The sequence below is a fragment of the Scyliorhinus torazame genome, chromosome 22, assembly GCF_047496885.1.
Source record: "Scyliorhinus torazame isolate Kashiwa2021f chromosome 22, sScyTor2.1, whole genome shotgun sequence".
NCBI classification, from domain to species: Eukaryota; Metazoa; Chordata; class Chondrichthyes; order Carcharhiniformes; family Scyliorhinidae; genus Scyliorhinus; species Scyliorhinus torazame.
In genome coordinates this window covers 91995440-92015963 of record NC_092728.1, presented here as the reverse complement: position 1 = coordinate 92015963, position 20524 = coordinate 91995440, and the positions used below count along the sequence as shown (strand labels likewise).

Below are 20524 nucleotides of genomic sequence, written 5' to 3'. Positions count from 1 at the left end.
ATTTGACTTTTCATTGATATGAGCATGAAATGCCAGTAGCCCATGCACCATACAGAGAAAAGATGATTGCCTTACAATTGAATGATGCTTGGCAGAACATCTTTAATGTCACATTAATAGTCAGCTTTGGATGCCTTTCCCATGGCTTATTATTATATATCCAATTATTTTAGTGTGCGGTCACTGACAATTTCCTCCTTCGCGAATCTACCTTCTATGCTGTCACCTAAAAATCACTTTGTTCAACACCCCGACCGATAGAGGTTTTGGTGTTATTGCAGATCAGGTTTGACATGAGGAAAAGAAAACTCTCGATCCAATTAATTTGGTAGGTCCATCATTTTCATTACAATGGGAGGAATATGAACATTGTGGGCAAGCATGAACGTATGGGTTTACATGAATACGATATGGTTACAAGAATGGTTACAGTGGGGTTACCTCTTTATTTATGACACAGGGCATTGGTTCAGTGGGTGTCAGTAGTGATTCCATATCTGACCAACTCCATAATTAACTGGTGCAAAATTAGAAACTGATTCATATTGGCCTGAATCCAATTCCTACCTATAATCGGTTTGATGCCCATTTAAGGCCAAGGTTATTCTCAAACCCTGTGAAAGAAAAGCAGCATTGAATTTACAAGGTAACCTTGTGCCCAATTCTCTTTTTAGTTCCTCTGCAGAGCAGGCAGGAGTCACAGCTCCTAATTTGGGGTAAAGATTATATACAGTAATGGAAATCTCAGGCTAACTCTGTGGGGGTAAATGTATTGTCTGGGAAGTTTTTTTTTAGTGCTATCTTATTTTGATGCAGATATCCACATGATGAGGTGAACCACCTGAGCTGCGATGAATCAAAGCATCACTATGGTGCTGTGATCAGCGTCTTGCCAGTTGCTCTAGATTTGTTAAGGGAAGGGATTGGCGTCATTGAATCAGCCCAGTACGAAGCTGCGAGAAATAACAGGTATGCTGAATGCATGAACAAAGAGGAACAACCAGAGATCAAAGACGTCAGCGTGCAAACTGTTCCAATTCAGAGGGACGATTGTGAAAACAAATACAGGAAATGGAAAACTTCCATCCAACAGAAAAATAAATTGTTAAATTCCAAATCACCATGGATACCACCTGGTAAAACCAATGGTCTTTGAACCCTTGCAATGCACAAACGTTCCACTCAGCGCCACCATTAGAGCCATCATTCGAGCTGACAACATTTTAGTGACCTTCAGTAATGGTTATTAAATAGTTGTAGCCCTTCCATCCTGGAGTGCATTAAAAATAAACTGAACAAGTTGTTACCGGACTTCTGCACAGCACATTTTCCATTTTTTGTTCTAAAAAGTGGCTTATTTTTTAATATAGCTTTTCTCTTTCTTTTGTCACGAACTAAAAATAAAGGCTTAGATTTCCTCAGAACCCCCTAATGGAGAGGCAGTGGCGTAGTGGTATTGTCTCTGGACTAGTAATCTAGAGACCCAGGGTAATGTGCCGGGGACCTGGGTTTGAATCCCATCACAGCAGTTGATGAAATTTGAATTAAATAAAAATCTGGAATTAAAAGTCCAATGATGACATTGAAGCCATTGTCGATTGTTGTAAAAACCCATCTGGTTCACTAATGCCCTTTGGGGAAGGAAATCTGCCGTCCTTACCTGGCCTGGCCTACATGTGACTCCAGATCCACAGCAATGTTGTTGACTCTTAAATGTCCTCGGGGATGGGAAATAAATGCTGCTCCAGCCAGCAACGCCCACATCCCATATTCAAAAATGTTTTGCAAACCAATTTAACGTGTAGTCACCGATGTAATGTAGGAAATGCATCCACCAATTTGTAACACAGCTCATGTGATAATGACTAGATTCTTTTTTTAGTGACGTTGGTTGAGTGATAAATATTAGCTAGGACACCGCTGATCTTTCATGTTCAATCCGACTGATGGACAGGGTCTTAGTTTGATATCTGAAAAGCAGCACCTTTAACCATGCAGGATGCCCAAAGCACTACAGTGAAATGTCTGCCTGGATTTCTATGCTTCAGAGCCTAGAATGGGACTTGAATTGGGAACGTTTTGACTTGGGTGTAAGAGTGCGCTCACAGAACCCCAGCTGAAAGCTAGTTCCAACAGTCCAAAGATGTGCAGGTTAGGTGGGTTGGCCATGCTAAATTGCCCCTTAATATCCAGGGATATGCAGGTTAGGTTATGGGATTGGGGGATGGGGCGGGGTGGACACTCGTAATTGGGTAGAGTGCTCATTCGAAGGGTTGGTCCAGACCCGATGGGCCGAATGACCTCCATCTGCACTGTAGGGATTCTATGACTTCATTGCCTGAGTGGCCAGATATAGTTTATGTTGAAGTATACAGATCAAGCAGATCTTTAATCCTTGAACTCTGCTCATTCAGGATACTGATGATGGACTAATTGGCCTCAGACACAACAGGCTTGGTAAAAGAAACACCAACCGGTGTCCCTGCTTCCATTTGCTATCCAGTGACCCTTGGTGAAAAGGATTTATCGGTGCACATTGGGTGAGGTCAGGATTGAGCTCTCCTGTGCTATGTTTGAATAGCCTACAAACTCCAGAAGGCTGCCAAAACATGTTAAACATTATCCCTCACTTCCAGGAAAGGTTAAAAGGATACTAGGACTGAACTGTTGTTTAAAGACTTGCTAATGATACACAATTTTGTGACTGAAACGTTATTGGTTTCTCCTCCATTCTAATCCAATCGAAACAATTGAACGCATTTCCCCTTTTTTCCCCAAACTGTATTGAATTCTTTCAGTTCAACCGAGTGGTCCAGAATATGAGCAAATTACATGATTAGCTAACAAGGTACAATTTAGATTGAGTGAGGCCAAACGCTTCTCTCCTTGAAGGTAGTCTGCTTTGTGCCTTACAAGAGAACTGATGACATTATATTCAACCATTGGGTGAATTCTAATCTGCCTGGCTGGGGAGTTAGTGCTAAACCCCTTGCAAAATATGGTGCTTAAAAGTTATGTTTGTGTGTTTATTATATATAATATTAGAGTTTAATGACTTCATTAGTAAATTGAAAGAAGATTGTTTCTGGAATAAAATAAATGTCACTAAAAGCATCATTTAGCTTTGTTCAAGCGTTTCAGTGTATGACTGGAGACATTGCAAGAAAATGAAAATTCTATGGCGTAGAAGTGCAAATAGAGTTAAAGTAGCATTCAGAGATAATTGATGTGTATTGTGTGTTGGTTCCTTTACAAGGGGGGTCTCACCGTAAAGTCTGTTAGGTGGGAAATGAAATTGTTCGGTCACAGTTTGATTGTATGTATAGATTAATGTGTATTATTGCAGTAGAGTTTTATTCTACATCTTATATATACATTATCAGCTTTAATACAAATACTTCCTGAAAATAGTGGAGTCTGCCTTAAGCTTTAAAAGTAGAATTCCCAGTCTGAGTCAGAGTGTGCAGAGTTCAAATCCCAGCCTAGACCATGAGTGGAGGCCAGAGTTCTACCTCTGAATTCTAGGTTGATGACCAGTGGGATAGTATCTGCTGGATGTGGAAGACAAATCCTCCCATCCACTCCTCCTCTTCAACATATAGGCTGTGGAAGCCATAAAACTCTCTTATAGAACCAGCCACCCAATTGCTGGTATAAACTGGCCGTGGTCATTCATGTTGTGGCCTAATAGATTGCCAATCAACCTGCGAATGCCAACACCACTCCACACCACACGTCAAGGGAAGAACATGAAGATAAGAAAACAATAATGCAGAAAAAGAGAGATGTGGTCATTAGCCCTTATACCTCTCATTTTGAGGAGAAAATTTACAAAAAGGTAAATGAGTGTGATAATTTGAGCATGAAGTAAAATGCCTTCTCAGTGAGGTTTAATAGTTTCTAGCGAAATATTCCTTAATCTGAAATGTATTAGTTCTGTCGCACTTTTTACTTGCGCTATTGCTGCTGTGGTCAAATTTTCCAACTTAAGTCAAGGTTCCCCATCAGAATGAAGTCACAATCAGTTCTGTATCTTACCTAGAGCAGGAAATGAGGCATAAAAGCAGAATTACTGCAGGTGATGGAAATCTGAAATAAAAACTTAGACTGTTGGAAAATACTTGACAATTAGGATACATCCATAAAAAAAGAAACCAAGTTAATGATTCAATATTGGGTAGGATTCTCCGGCCGTTCGCTGGTGTCGAGTTTCTCTGGCCCCCAGTGGGTTTCCCGGTGGCGTGGGGTGGCTTCAATGGGAAAACCCATTGACAAGCGGCGGGAGTACACAATCCCTCCGCCAGTGAATGGCACGGCCAAATTCTCCGTCCTCGCTAGCAGCGGTAGAAGGGCAGACTCATAATGGAGAGTCCCGCCCATTAACTCTGTTTCTCTCTCCACAGGAAATGAGGCCTTTTGTCACTATTTAAAAAATATATATATTTATTCAAATTTTTCAACAAATTTTCAACAAAACCCCCCCCCCAACAAAAAGTAAGAAACAAGAGTACAACAATCAGAAATTATACATTGGATTTCCCCCATATACAATAACCCCCCAGAAAACATTTAAAAACACAAATAGGGAAAACCCCCCCACCTTCACCCAAACACCACCCCAAGAGAAACTCCCCCCCCCCCCCCCCCCACCCTTGGGCTGCTGCTGCTGCTGACCTCCGAACGCTCCGCGAGATAGTCTAGGAACGGTTGCCACCGCCTGAGGAACCCTTGCACAGACCCTCGCAAGGCAAACTTTATCCTCTCCAGCTTAATGAACCCTGCCATGTCATTGATCCAAGCTTCCACACTAGGGGGCTTCGCATCTTTCCATAGTAGCAAAATCCTCCGCCGGGCTACCAGGGACGCAAAGGCCAGAATACCGGCCTCTTTCGCCTCCTGCACTCCTGGCTCGTCCGATACCTCAAATAATGCCAATCCCCAGCTCGGCTTGACCCGGGCGTTCACCACCTTGGACATAGTCCTCGCAAAACCCCTCCAAAAGCCATCCAGCGCCGGGCAAGACCAGAACATTTGGACGTGATTTGCCGGGCTCCTCGAGCACCTCCCACATATGTCCTCCACCCCAAAGAACCTATTCAACCTCGCACCTGTCATATGCGCTCTGTGAGTAACTTTGAACTGTATTAGGCTGAGCCTGGCGCAAGAGGGGGAAGAATTAACCCTACTCAGGGCATCAGCCCACAGACCCTCATCTATCTCCTCCCCAAGCGCCTCCTCCCACTTGCCCTTTAACTCCTCCACCGAGGCCTCCTCCTCTTCCTTCAGCTCCTGGTAAAACGCCAAAACCTTGCCTTCTCCAACCCATACACCCGAAATCACCCTGTCCTGAATCCCACGTGCCGGAAGCAGCGGGAATTCCCTCACCTGCCGCCTCACAAACGCCCTCACTTGCATGTACCTGAAAGCGTTTCCCGGGGGTAGCCCAAACTTCTCCTCCAGGGTCCCTAGGCTCGCAAACGTCCCATTGGTGAACAGGTCCCCTATTCTTCTAATCCCTGCCCGATGCCAGCTCCGAAACCCCCCATCCATCCTTCCCGGGACGAACCGATGATTCTCCCGAATCGGAGACCAAACCGAGGCTCCCACCTCGCCCCTGTGTCGCCTCCACTGCCCCCAGATCTTCAGCGTCGCCGCCACCACCGGGCTCGTGGTGTACCTTGTCGGCGAGAGAGGCAGCGGTGCCGTCACCAGCGCCCTCAGGTTCATGCCCACACAGGACGCCATCTCTAGCCTCTTCCATGCCGCCCCCTCTCCCTCCATTACCCACTTACGGATCATCGCCACATTGGCTGCCCAATAATAGCCACACAAATTCGGCTGCGCCAGCCTCCCCCCCTGTCCCTGCTACGCTCCAGAAACACTCTCTTCACCCTCGGGGACTTATTCGCCCACACAAATCCCATGATGCTCCTGCTTACCCGTTTGAAAAAGGCCTTGGGGATCATAATGGGACGGCACTGGAACACAAAGAGAAACCTCGGGAGGACCGTCATTTTTTAAAAAAAATTTAAAATATTTTAATTCTCCTTTTTCCCATTTTCTCCCACATTTACACCCATCAACAATAAACAATAATCAGCAAGATATGTCAATCCCCATAACAACAACGATCCCATCCGCCCACCAACCCCCAAACATCAGCCCGCATGTTTACATAAACAAATGACAAAAAGGAATCAGGGATTACCCGTAGTTACCCTTAATCGCCCCTGTACTCCCACTCCACCTGATCAAAAGCCTTCTCCGCGTCCATAGCTGCCACTACCTCCGCTTCCCCCTCCACCGAGGGCATCATAATCACATTGAGGAGCCTCCGCACATTTGTATTTAGCTGCCTACCCATCCCAAATCCCGTCTGGTCCTCATGAATCACCCCCGGGACACAGTCCTCAATTCTCGTAGCCAGCACCTTCGCCAACAACTTAGCGTCAACATTGTGGAGCGAGATCGGTCTATACGGTCCACATTGCAATGGATCCTTGTCCCGCTTCATGATCAAAGAAATCAGCGCCCTGGACATTGTCGGTGGCAAGGTCCCCCCCTCCCTCGACTTATTAAAAGTCCTCACTAGCAACTGGCCCAGCGGGTCCACGTATTTCCTGTAGAATTCAACCGGGAACCCATCCGGCCCCGGGGCCTTCCCCGCCTACATGCTCCCCAATCCTTTAACCAGCTCCTCCAGCCCAATCGGCGCCCCCAAACCAGCCACCTCCTCCTCCTCCACCCTCGGGAACCTCAGCTGACCTAGGAATCGTCCCATCCTCTCCTCCCCCGCTGGGGGCTCAGACCTGTACAGATCCCCATAGAAGTCCCTAAATACCTTGTTTATTCGCACCGCACTCCGCACCGTATTCCCACCTCTATCCTTAACTCCACCAATCTCCCTCGCTGCCTCCCTCTTACGAAGCTGATGTGCCAGCATCCGACTCGCCTTCTCCCCATACTCATACGTCGCCCCCTGCGCTTTCCTCCACTGTGCCTCTGCTTTCCCCGTGGTCAACAGGTCGAATTCCGTCTGGAGGTTCCGTTGCTCCCTAAGTAGCCCCTCCTCGGGGGCCTCTGCATACCTCCTGTCCACCCTTAAAACCTCCCCCACCAACCTCTCCCTCTCCCTCCCCTCTCTCTTCTCCCTGTGGGCCCTAATGGAGATTAACTCTCCCCTGACCACCACCTTCAATGCCTCCCAGACTACCCCCACCTGCACCTCCCCGTTGTCGTTGGCCTCCAAATATCTTTCAATACACCCCTGCACCCGCTCGCACACCCCCTCATCAGCCAACAGTCCCACATCAAGGCACCACAGCGGGCGCTGGTCCCTCTCCTCTCCCAACTCCAGCTCCACCCAATGCGGGGCGTGGTCCGAGATGGCTATGGCCGAATATTCCGTTCCCTCCACTTTCGGGATTAGCGCCCTATTGAAAATGAAAAAATCTATCAGGGAGTAGGCTCTATGGATGTGGGAAAAGAAGGAGAATTCCCTGGCCAGCGGCTTGGCAAACCTCCATGGATCCACTCCTCCCATCTGGTCCATAAACCCCCTGAGCACCTTGGCCGCAGCCGGCCTCTTACCTGTCCTGGACCTAGAACGGTCCAGTGCTGGGTCCAGCACCGTGTTGAAGTCCCCCCCCCCATTATCAAGCTTCCTACCTCCAGATCCGGAATCCAACCCAGCACGCATTTCATAAATCCGGCATCATCGCAATTCGGGGCATATACGTTCACCACTACCACCCCGCACCCCCTACAACCTACCACTCACCATCACATATCGACCTCCATTATCCACTACAATATTCAGTGCCTCGAACGACACCCGCTTCCCCACCAGTATTGCAACCCCTATGTTCTTCGCATCCAGCCCTGAATGAAAGACCTGCCCTACCCATCCCATTCTCAGCCTAACCTGATCTGCCACATAACCACGTCTGCCTTCTGTCCCTTTAAGTGCACGAACACCTGGGCCCTCTTGACCGGCCCGTTCAGGCCCCTCACATTCCAAGTTATCAGCCGGATCGGGGGGCTACTCCTCCCCCCCCCCCTTCCCCCCCCCCCTGCCGACTAGCCATCTCCTTTTCTAGGCCAGCCATGTGCCTGCGCCTCCCGCACCCTCCCGTCCCCCAGGCGGTGGACCCGACTACCTCTCTTACTTCCAGCTCCCCTTTGGCCAATGCAGCAGCAACCCAGTTCCCCCCCTCCCCCTCCCCCCTCCACCCCGCTAGAACCCCATCAAGCCATTTTGCTCCCCCCATGACACTCCTGTAAGTCAGCTGACTCCTGCAGACCCCGGCCTCTCCCGCCATTCCATCGACCCACCCAGTGTGAGAATCCCCCCACCCCTTGGCAGTCAGTGTGCGCTCCTCTCCAGCACCGTCCTTCACCACCCCCCCCCCAGCCCCGCCCCCATCCTTCCCTAATGCAGGGAAAAGCCTGCGCTTTCCTGAGCCGGCCCCGCCCCCTCTGGCGCAGCTCCTTTTTGCGGCCTTACCCCAACTCCCCATCCCCGGGCCTCCACCCCCCCTCTTCCTCCGTGGGGCCCTGCCCCTCCAACACCGACGCCCGCACTCTCCCACAGACCCCACATCAAATCTATTCACCCATCCCCACCCAGCACTCAAACAAAAAGAACATTCCCCAAACACAGTAAACATCCCCCCACGACAAACCCTCAATTTGAGTCCAACTTTTCAGTCTGTATAAAGTTCCATGCCTCATCAGGCGTTTCAAAATAGTGGTGCCGATCGTGGAACGTGACCCCCAATCGCGCTGGCTGCAGCATCCCGAACTTCACCCCCTTCCGATGGAGCACCGCCTTAGCCCGGTTGAAACCAGCCCTTTTCTTAGCCACCTCCGCACTCCAGTCCTGGTAAATTCGGATCTCCGTGTTCTCCCACCTGCTGCTCTGCTCTTCTTTGGCCCATCTCAGGACACACTCTCTGTCCATAAAGCGGTGAAACCTCACCACTACAGCCCTTGGCAGCTTGTTAGCTTTGGGTCTCCTTGGCAGGACCCGATGAGCCCCATCCAGCTCCAGGGACCTCGGGAAAGCTCCCGCGCCCATCAGCGAATTGAGCATCGTGCTCATATATGCCCCGGCATCGGGCCCCTCCACTCCTTCAGGGAGACCCAGAATCCGAAGATTCTTCGTCCTCGACCTATTCTCCAGATCCTCGAATTTTCCGCCCACCTCTTATGCAGCGCCTCGTGCGCCTCCACCTTCACCGCCAGGCCCAAGATCTCTTCCTCATTCTCCGAGGCTTTTTGCCGCATCTCCCGGATCGCCGCCCCTTGGGCCTTCTGGGTCTCCACAAGCTTCTCAATCGCCGCCTTAATTGGCGCCAGCATTTCTGTCTTCAGTTCCTCAAAGCAGCGTTTAAGAAACTCCTGCTGCTCCTGCGACCACTGCGCCCACGCTGCTTGGTCTCCACCCGCCGCCATCTTGCTTTTCCTCCTTCACATTTTTCACTGCACCAGGATCGCTTTTTTAACCACTCCACTCCTGGTCCAATCCATATAATGTCGGGGGGACCTTGCTGTCACCTACCCGCACTGGAAGCCGTCGAACAATTGCCGTTGGGGCCCCTCTGAGGAGCCCAAAAGTCCGTTCCCGGCGGGAGCTGCCGAACGTGCGACCTACCTAGGTATAGCTGCAACCGAAAGTCCCGCTTTTTGTTACTATTAGTGATCAGGCAGCAATTAAATTGCAGAGCTGATTGGAAGCTGGTATTAATGTCACTGAAAGTGTTATGTACCTGGCGGAACATCACGTGATCTGTGGTGATGTCACTGGAATGTTTGTGTGGGCTTTCAGTTCACCTCTTTCCGTGTAGAGACAATATCTCTTAATAAACCCTGCACCTTAGGCGGGATCCTCTGATCCTGAGGCTAAGTGTTGACGCCGTCGTAAACGCCGTCGCGTTTCTCGATGGCGACAACATGGCCTTAGGAGCAGCGATTCTAACCCCTACAGGGGGCCAGCACGGCACTGGAGCGACCCACGCCGCTCCAGCTGCCGATCCCGGCGTCAGATGGGCGCCGCGGGTCTGCGCATGCGCAGTGGGACCGGCGCGATTGCGCATACGCATGGTGGCTACCTTCTCTGCACCAGCCCCAACGCAAAATGGCATAGAGCTACAGGAGCCGACGCGGAAAAAAAGAGGCCCCCAGCCTGAGAGGCTGGCCCACCGATCGGTAGGCCCCGTTCGCGGGCCAGGCCACAGCGGAGGCACCCCTCCCCAAACCTTGCTGTCCCCAGATGAATGCACGCCAAGATCCCGCCGGGTAAGACCACATGTGGACAGCGCTGGCGGGATTTGGATTTTCTTTACGGCCGCTCGGCCCATTCTGGGCGGAGAATCGCCAGGGGGGCCGCATAGAGCGGCCCCGACCAGAGCCGCGTTGACCGTGCCAGCGCCAATGGCGCCGATTCTCTGCTCTCTGAAGAATCGGCGGACCAGCGGCGTCGCGCAATTCGTGCCCGTCCCGGCGATTCTCCGGCCCGGCCTGGGCTGAGAGAATCCCGCCCATGTTTTTATAACTTAGTACTTGGCACCTCTATTTATTTTTATCCGAGCGGCTAACAAAAATATAACAGAAGAGAAAACTGGCGATGAGGAATCAGGCCATAAAGTACCATCAACAAGGATTTGGGGCCAGAGAAAACCATTGAGAATTCTGGCTGTAAACAATCATCGATGTGTTTGTGACAAGAAAAGAGCTGTTTCCGACCTTGGGAAGCTGTCACTGATTCAACCGATCGATCGCAACCAGTCTGTAGTCCAAATAGAGTTCAGGAAACAAATTGGGATGCACTTGTGAGTAACTAGCGCATACCTGAAGCAAGTAAATTATGTTTCAGCCGTACCTTCTGTTTGTAGTCGGTAGAAGTTGCAGAGAACGCACACGTGGCACTGTAAATGGGCTGCGGGAACGGGAACCTAGAAGGCTGCTGACTCTGTAACCTACTGCTCAGTAACTGATAGTCCAGGCAAGGGAAGAACTAATTTGCTTGTGGGCTAGGAGATTGCTTGCTTCGGGAAAGAATGAAGAAGTACATATCACGGAACCGGAATCGGAAAAATGGTGGGAAAAAGTGGCGCCATGGACACTTTTGAAGAGGATTATGAGACATGGAATTCTGATGAAGAAAAGTTTCAATTGTATCTTGTAGCAAATCAGACACCAGAAAACCTGCTGGGCACAGCTTTCCTCAGCTAGGTTGGACGAAAACATTCATGTTGCTACTAAGTCTGGTCCACCCAGCTAAACCAGGAGAAAAGACCTATAAAGAGTTAATGATAATCTTGGAAGGACATTTCTCTCCCCGTCTGCTGGAGATAACTGAAAGATTTTGCTTCCATTGCCATGGTCAAGCGGATTCCAATTCGTAGCAACACCACGTAAATTACCAAAGTACAGTGAATTTGGTCCAACACTAGATGATGCACTTTGAGTCGGATCAGTTTACGGACTCAGAAATTAAGCCTACAAAGGAAACTGTTGCTGAAGGTGCACTCACCCTGAAATCCACTGTGAAAATTGCCACTCCCATGGAATTTGCAGCAAAAAAGGCATCATTGATTGGAGTCGCAAAAGTTCAAAAGGTGGAGGCTGCTAAAAGCTAGTCTGCAAAAAATCTACTTTATCATTGCTGTACTCAAGTGAAACATTCAGCAGGAGAATGTTGGACTAAGGAGAATAAATGCAAAAGTTGTGGTAAAGTAGGCCATATTGCAATGGTATGTTGGTCACGTCAACCTTCATCAGCAGTATCAATTTCTTCTTGAAGGTTTACATCAAGAGTTTGAAGATTACTTGAAGGGGATTGGTATTCTCCATATCAAATCTGCTCCGTATCACCCTGTAACAAATTGGCTGACCGAGCGATTTGTGCAGTCACTGAAATATGCAGTTAAGGCATCGAAAGATCAACGTTCTTGATCAAAACGTCGTAAACTTTCTAATGTCGTATAGAAATTCCACACATGCTACAATGCAGAGTTCACCAGTGATGTTACTCTTAAGAGGAAATTGAGATCTCAGTTAGACCTCTTAATACCACCTGATACTTCAAGATTGTCAAACCACAACAAAACACAAATTGCTAGGAGAGCAAAACTCAAAGAGTAGAGTCTTCAACCGAGGAGAACTGGTATTAGTTAGGAGCTATACGTTGAGTGAAAAATGGACACCAGCCATCATCCACGCAAAGACATGTCCGATATCTTACACAGTTCAGACGGATGTTGAAAAAGTTTGGCAACGTCATATTGACCAATTACTAGCTTCACAAACTGAATGTACTGAGCCTTCGTATTGAAACATATGGTCTGTGATATGTCAGAACTGAGATCTACTACAGAGGAAATTACAGAAACTGTCACTGCAGAATCTTCAGTACCAACTGAGACAGATATCGAGGTAGTTTCTCAAGAAGTACCACCAACAGGTGAGCAGGGAGAGACTTCCGTAATTTTGAAGAGCCAGATTCCTGAAAATTGAATATTACCTAAAAAAACACAGACGTCCTCCAAAGAGTACTAATGTATATGGGCGTGATTGAAACAAATGGGAACTAGGTCCTACAGCGAGCACATTTAGCCTCGTGCTTCCCGGCGCCCGCTGAGAAACACAACGCTATCTAATGTGACTCAGGTTAGATACGGGTCCTCAGCGGGAAACACGAGGCCGAGGCTGCACTTAGTCCCGTTCCTTGCACTGAGGAGCCTCGCTCACCGAATGACCTCGGTGCAGGGACAGATCGGGACGCCATTTTTAAATGGCGTCCCGAACTCTCGAGCCCCCGATGCGATCCCCAAATACCTCCCAAGCTTCAACCCACATCGCTGGGTGATCCCCATACCCAGCCTAATCCCCGCCGTACAAACAATGCCAGTTGGCACTGCCAACCTGGCACCCTGGCAGTACCCCAACCAGCTGGCAGTGCCACCCGGGCACCTTGCCAATGCCAGGGTGCCACCCTGCCCAGAAGGAAAGCACCTGGGGGCCTTCAATCCCCTCGGAGACCCCCACAAGTGCCGTTATTTAGTTGGGTCTGTTAAGAAAGCACTAAAGGTTTAAAGGGGGATTGGTGTTATGTATTCAAGCAATACTGCCTGCTGGTGGAAGGTCACATGATCTGCAATGACGTTGATGGAGTCTTTGCATGGGCTTTCAGTTCAACGTCTTATTCTGTTGAAGCAACATTGCTTAATAAACCATGCACAATGTTCTTACGAACTTGGCGCTCTGCTTCTTTTTCTCTTTGCAGCTAATAGCAAAAAATATAACAATGTCAGAAAGGCAGCTTCATCTTAATTGGGAAGAAAATATTAGCAAATGGGCCTGCGCTCTATCCTCTAAATCATCAGACCAGGAAAGAAACGTAGCGGGAAATTACAATATCTACAAATAAAAAGAGGAAGCGAGAAATTTCCATGAGGAAGTAGGGAAAATATTGCGTTTGAGCATCATGCAAAACTGGAGGGAAACATTAGCATTTATTTGTATTGAAAAGATAGAGAGCAAAACAGTTTTGCAGATCTTCCAAGAATAGGTGGAAGAAGTGACAGAGCCTCCACTACTGAATGCAATTAAACTCTTACCCATTTTGTTCTGCCTTCAAGAACATTGATGTAATCAGAAAATGGGGATCCAGTCAGAGAAAAGTACAACAGCAGCCAAGCAGATGGTCAGGTGTTATGTTATACAATAACCCTTGGTAACATCTGTCCATTGGTTCCACTAATTTTGAAGCTAACATGATAGTCACCTCTCCATAGATGGGCCTAGGCCACTTGGAGCCAAAGAATTCTCGGAGCAACACACCACATTCCCAAAGACTGAAGCAAAATATTCCCAAGCCTACTTCAACAGGCATCAGTCCGAACTCTGGGAAGTTCTCAATATTTAGCAGTGATGATTCACCAAGATGTGATGAGTACTTACCCATCACTGATGATGCGCGAGGATAAAGGGTTTGGTGCAAGGTCAGAAGCACTACAGGATTGGGGCACTAATTGAGGGGTGGGAAGTATGGAACTCAGTGAGGCATTCCTCAAAGTTGGGACAAAAACAGGGAACTCCAGTGCCAGACAACACTGTGTAGCTGTAAAGAGATAAAGAACCAACCCCACCACGTCCCAAGTACGGTGTGTTGGACGTCGACCAGAAATTAATGCAATTATCAAATCATTGGTGATTCGGAGATTTTGAAATGTGGGGGCATTTATTCAAAATATGAAAAATTAACACTCCAAACACTATTCTAGCTGAAGGTGACAGGTCACGAGAAAATATTCCAATCCAGTAGGTTTTCAGGATTTGTGGAGACCCAGCAATCTGGCCTCAGCTGGAATGTTACCATCCAGGGGATCTGAAAGCTAATCCTCAGGAACCATCAGGATCATGTGTTGGGCCTCATGTCAGAAATTTGACCTTGATGCAGGAGAGCTTGAATCAAATACCTACAAAAAGCCCATGAAAAGATATTGAGGCCTTTTTGAGGATTATTTGGGGATCTATGTATCCTGGTGCACCATTCCAACATCAGACCACATTTCTACACTTAAATATGGCAATTTCTAACAGTAATCTAGAAGATAACTACATTTAAAACTAAGTGTGGACTCCGTGTGATACTCATGATGTTGTTCACTTTTTCCCTTTTGCATTGATTATTTTTCTCCGATGTTGCTCGTGAAATGAATGAAAAATGAAATGAAAATCGCTTATTGTCACAAGTAGGCTTCAAATGAAGTAACTGTGAAAAGCCCCTAGTCGCCGCATTCCGGCGCCTGTTCAGGAAGACTGGTATGGGAATTGAACCGTGCTGCTGGCCTGCCTTGGTCTGCTTTCAAAGCCAGCAATTTAGCCCTGTACTAAACCAGCCCCAAAAATTGGCCCTGTGCTAAACCAGCCCCACATTCCTGCAGGAATGTGTGTAATTTGTTTCATAATATAGCCAAACAAGCGTAATCTCTTTTAAATAGAAAACATCAAAATGACTCAAGAAATGAAATTAGCATTAATTTCATTATTTTTGTCTAAATTGTTACTGTAATGATATGTATATAGTCAGTATAGTGATGGGTTAATAATTGCATCTATGTGTAAATCAAACACTAGAGTGTGTTCTAATTCACTGCATATAAGACAGCCTCTCTAGGGATTCTGAGAGAAGCTGAAGAGAACATGGAGAGAGCAGAGTGAAAGTTGAATAGAGATTATATAGCACGAGGTCAAGTCATAATGTAGTTTAGTAGCTGGATAGAATATTGAATACTGTAGTACAGATTCAATATCATTTGTTTATTATCTATAACTCTGTAGAGTGTGCGGACTTCATTTAATTAATAGTGTAATAATAAATTAGTTTTGATTCAATCTTTTGATTGGTATATTCTTTGTCAACACTACATCGGGCGATCCTGGGGGAAAAGGCAAAGAATGCAACATATTACCAGTTGTGGTAATATAACAGTTACTACCCTTTCAGACACAACATTTTATATTTAGGCATCCTGGGTTGGCAAAATAAATTTCTTCCTGGAAATCGTAAATATGTGAGAGGTCTGGTTAATCCTCCAGACATTCGTCCAAAGTAATGGAGGATGGGTTCAACACATTATCTAGTGGCATCAAGGATAGTGGTTAATAGGTAGAAAAAGGATGGCACAGCATCAAAGAATGTGTCCGTCAACGTACCTGTAGTAAAAGATGAGTTCTCACTTGTATTTAGCTCCTTTAATTCTTTTCCCAGAAAGATATTTGGATATATTCAGAAAATATATCAATGTGGTCCTTCATCTGCATCACATTGATTAAATGTTGATTCCATGGACAGTGATAGATGTGTAGTAGACGCTGTACAAAATCTTAACCTAAAGCTCCTTCACTCTGTTACAGATGTGAAATGCAAAGAGCCGCATTTTCTAAATGATGGGCGCTCCAATTTCCGTTCCCAGAAATCTGAATGTCACCATCTCTTCCATTGTCACTTCAAGGAAAGTGTTACAGGAAATTTTTCCTAGTTTTGTTTTGCAACCCTAATAAACATGTAAAAGGCAGCAGTGTATGTCTTATTTTATAAATTGTTATGATATCTGATATAGAACATACTTACTAAAATTTGGATAGATCATAGTCTGTACATGAATAACATGGATCTTGAAATTGTGAGGTGTGATTAGTAACAAACATATTAGTTAATGCTTTGGTATAAATTCTCAACACCACAATTTTAACAAAACCGGTAACACATGAAGGGTTTTTTAAAATAGTGGACAGGCAATTTCAGATAGAGGCATTACATGTTTGTTACTAATATCTTATAGCACTATGGCTTTCCCTTTGAACCATGCATCCAAAGATTCTCAACCCTTTTTGTGTACTACTCTTTTAAGAAGTCGATATCCATTGCTGTTGACAGAACGTTCGTGTTCAACAATGAATATTCTGGGAACATCTGAGACATGATATTCTGACAATTTGAAGTGATGTTTTTTTATCTTCTCTATAGTGCTAAAATTGAACTTGCTCTGGATTGTGAAGTGTTGTGTTGCCAAATTAACACTCAAATCTTAATTTAAATGCTACTGCGTCATGCACTTCTGTTGCATTATTCCTGAAATGTCAGTTGGTAGAGACCAAAAATTGACTCTTAACTTAAAAGAATCAAAGAAACCATCCAGATGCAATTATTTAAGCAAAATTTACATGGAAAATTTTCTTTCGAAGGATGCCACTGTTGGTTCAACGGCTTCCATTAGTTGGCATGTTCAGCTGTCTCTTGTCTCTCTCACTCATACACACATATGGGAGGCTGTTGTTTGTTAAGTGGCTTTCTATTTTGTTTGTACATTGTATCAGAGCTGCGACATATCTGACTCTTTAATAAAATGGTTTGAAGTGCCACATAATGTTCCTCCTATTCTCTGGTAATTTTTCTATTGTTTTGTTACAGTCGCTAGCTCTATTATAGAATCATAGAATTTACAGTGAAGAAGGAGGCCCTTCAGCCCATCAAGTCTGCATCAGCCGTTTCAAAGAGCACCCCTCTTAAGTCCACACTTCCACCCTATCCCCGTAACCCAACCTGACCTTTTTGGACACTCAGGGCAATTTAGCATGGCCAATCCAACCTTTATGGACACTCTGGGCAATTCAGCATGGCCAATCCACCTAACCTGCACATCTTTGGATGTTTGCAACTAGTTTTTCCGATCCAGTGCTCCATCATTGTAGTTCTAACTTTAAAAATTCTTCAAATTCCCTGAAATTTTTTGATTGTACAAGTAAGAAAAAAAAATGTCCTTTTAAACAGGGATGGGTACTCTTGCATTTGAATATTGGTGCTTCTAATCATTTGCAAGAATGAAATGCAGCACTTTTTCACTCAAGAAGGTAGTGGAAATTTATAGCTTCTTTCCCCAAAAGGCTGCGGATGGTGGAACAATGAGATTTTCCCGAGACTGATATATTTCTGTGGGGTGAGGTTTGTTTTTAATTCATTCACAGGGGGCGGGATTCTCTCAACCCGGGGCCGCCCTGACGCCGGCACGCGATTCTCCGCAGAGCGTAATTGACACAGCGCCGGTCACGGGCTGCTGTAACCGGCTGGCCCGCCGATTCTCGGGCCGGGCGGCCGTTGTGGAAATGCTGAGTCCCGCCGGTGCCGTTCTAACCTGCTCTCAACCGACGGGAACTCAGCGTTGAAGGGTCAGGTGGCGGCCTGTGGGGGGGGGGAGGGGGAGTCCAAACCCGGGGGAGGGGGGCTCCGATGTGGCCTGGCCCGCGATCAGGACCCACCGATCGGCGGGCCGGCCTCTCTGTCTCCCGGCCTCCTTTCATCCACGCCGGCGCCTGTACTCCTGTGCCATGGTGGGTCGGGGCTGGCGCGGACAAGGGAGACACCGCACGCATGCGCGGATATCGCGCAGGTCCCACTGCACATGCGCGCATCCCCCGGCGCCCATTCCACGGCCGGATCAGCAGCTGGAGTGGTGTGCGCCATGCTGGCCCCCTGTAGGGGCCAGAATTGCTGATCCTGGGGCCGTGTTGACGCATGCGATGGCGATTCCGACGGCGTTAGCACTTAGCCTCAGGATCAGAGAATCCCACCCTGGGTATGGGTGTCTTGGCAAGGTTGTCATTCATTGCCCATCCCTTCTTGAATAAAACCGTGTGGCTTTGTAGGCCATTTGAGACAGCCGTTAAGTGTCAACCGTGTTTCTGTATTTCTGTGGATCTGATGTCACAGCAGTCCAGACCAGGTAAGGATATCAGTGAATGAGATGGGTTTTTACAACAACCTGATTGCTACATGGTCACCATTGCTGGTGACGATTAGTAGCATCATAACTAATGATGCTATTTCTTTTATTACAGATATTTTTTTAGTAAACTGAATTTAAATGATTCAACTGACATGAGTCACCTGATTAATAGTCCAGGACTCTGGATTATTAGTCCAGTCACATAACCACAACATTATCCCATCCAAGGGATATGTAGCAAAGGGTGAGTAAATAAAGTCGAGGTACAGAGCAGCCATAGTTAACTCACTGAATGTGGAAGCAGGCTAGAAGGGCTGAATGGCCTACTTTTGTTTCTAATGTTCCAAGGATTCCTGGGGAATTCCCAAAATATACAATAGCCATGTGTACCAGAAATGGGTTAGGGTGTTCTCAGAATCTATGGATGAGCTAGCCGATGCCAAATATTCAATAAAAAGTAAGAAGCAGAGTTCCTTACACAAGCAATCGCTGGTAGTTTATTCAGTGATAACTATAAAGGAGCCCTAGGTGGAGTTATGAGTAGACGGCGATGTCACATTTACAAAGAATCAGTCAATTAAGCAAAAAAGATTCAAACGTTTTTAAAGTTCTGTGATTAAAATAAAGGTGAGTGATTTGTAAACATTTTCTGAACATTATTGTAATAAAAATTTTCATTCTGTTTCGGATTAATGAGACCGATCCCAAAAAACATTTTATATTTACCTGTACGACCATACAATTTTCTACACGCTTGTTTACACAAATAGGTGTTTTCCTGTGGGGAGAATTACTGCCTACATTTATCAATGGGACGTGCTAGGCTTAGTTCATTTTTCCTGCTCCTTTCTTACGCTGCACCCCAGCTCTTACTTCAGCATTTGTGGAGCATTGGCGTTTTTAAAATCAGTTAGTCCTAATACAAATCCATGTTCCATACTAGATCAAAGATTGTCCGATTTTTCAAGTGCTTATTTTGATTTCTGAAGTACAACGTCATGAACTACAGCAGTATATTGGTTTATAGTGTCAAACACATCCACTGTCTTGTTAATAGGATCAAATCCTTCTGCCTCGACCTATAGGAAAACAAAATATGAACCACAATAAGTCACTGAATTACTAAACCCAGAATTGCTCAGACCAGTCTTAATCGAGTTAATGATGTCTTGCCCAATCTCAGTGTGTGGGCACAGTGACGTTGGCTGTCTAAGAATAAGAAGTCTTGCTATATTTGAATGGCAAACAGAATTAATAATTCTGAAAGCCCTCCATTTTTATTTGTGATCACCAAAGTTAGGAATGTTAACCCTGGAAACTAATTTTTTTCTAGCCTGGCTGCCCACTGGCAGCATAAAACACTTGGAGGTTCAGAGGCATTGATGAAGAGAACAGTGTTCTCTATTTGAATAGACGTTGTAATCCCAACATCATAATAACATCCTTTACTGAATCTGCCTGATCTTTATATATCCTACATCAGCCATGCTTGAATGCTTCTGCGTAAATTGCCAATTTTGTTTAGCCTTAGAGGTTTTCTGGAGCTTTGGGCCCATGCCCATTGCAATTGCTTTGAGTGGCCCTTATTTATTTCATGTCAGGTCATTCTAGTCGACAGACAAAACAACCTTAATCCCCATGTCAAAGGATACTATAGTGCACAAGGAGGCCATTCAGCCCATCGAGTCTGCATCGACCCTTTGAAGGGACACCCTATCTAGGCCCACTCCCCCGCCAACCTGTAATCCCACCTAACCTTTGAGCACTAAGGGACAATTTACCGTGGCCAATCCACCTAACCTTTGGATTGTGGGAGGAAACCGGAGCACCGGGAGGAAAACCCATGCTGAAACGGGGAGAAAGTGCAAACCCCACACATTCAGACACCCAAAGCCGGAACTGAACTCGGGTCCCTGGTGATGTGAGGCAACAGTGCTAACCACTGTGCAACCGTGCCATTAGTCTGGATTGGCCTCAAAAGCAACACATGAAAAACATATTGCGATAACTCCCCTCCCCCACTTAAAACCAAGGTGATCACCAAATATGCAACTGGCAAAAACTGTACTATAAATTCAGTTTACAAAAATGTGGAAATTTAACATTTGTTTCAATTTCGAGAGATCAGTGTTGGTGCCATTCAATCTTATTTTTGTTAAGTAACTATTATTTTTCAACTTTTCGTCCTTTAGCCATCCCTACATCACATAAGTTCCTGATAAACAAGAAAT

General features: G+C 46.4%; 2 protein-coding genes across 3 annotated transcripts in view; one reads left to right on the top strand and one right to left on the bottom strand.

Annotated features, from left to right (window-relative positions):
* The window catches only part of spaca9 (sperm acrosome associated 9), a 67126-nt gene that overhangs the window by 34374 nt on the left and 12228 nt on the right, over positions 1–20524 (top strand). Inside the window, exons 4-5 of one of the 2 annotated variants that reach the window (XM_072488578.1) lie at positions 817–969; positions 15925–16937. In XM_072488578.1, coding sequence (XP_072344679.1) covers positions 817–969; positions 15925–15958 — 187 coding nt within the window. In that variant the 3' untranslated portion in view covers positions 15959–16937. Of the gene's footprint in view, positions 1–816; positions 970–15924; positions 16938–20524 lie in introns of those variants that run through there. The other variant, XM_072488577.1, reaches the window with a different exon arrangement.
* The window catches only part of LOC140399213 (carboxypeptidase M-like), a 30628-nt gene continuing 28890 nt past the window's right edge, over positions 18787–20524 (bottom strand). The window contains exon 8 of the mRNA XM_072488576.1: positions 18787–19372. Within this exon, the coding sequence (XP_072344677.1) occupies positions 19265–19372 (108 nt within the window). The 3' untranslated portion in view covers positions 18787–19264. The remainder of the gene's footprint in view (positions 19373–20524) is intronic.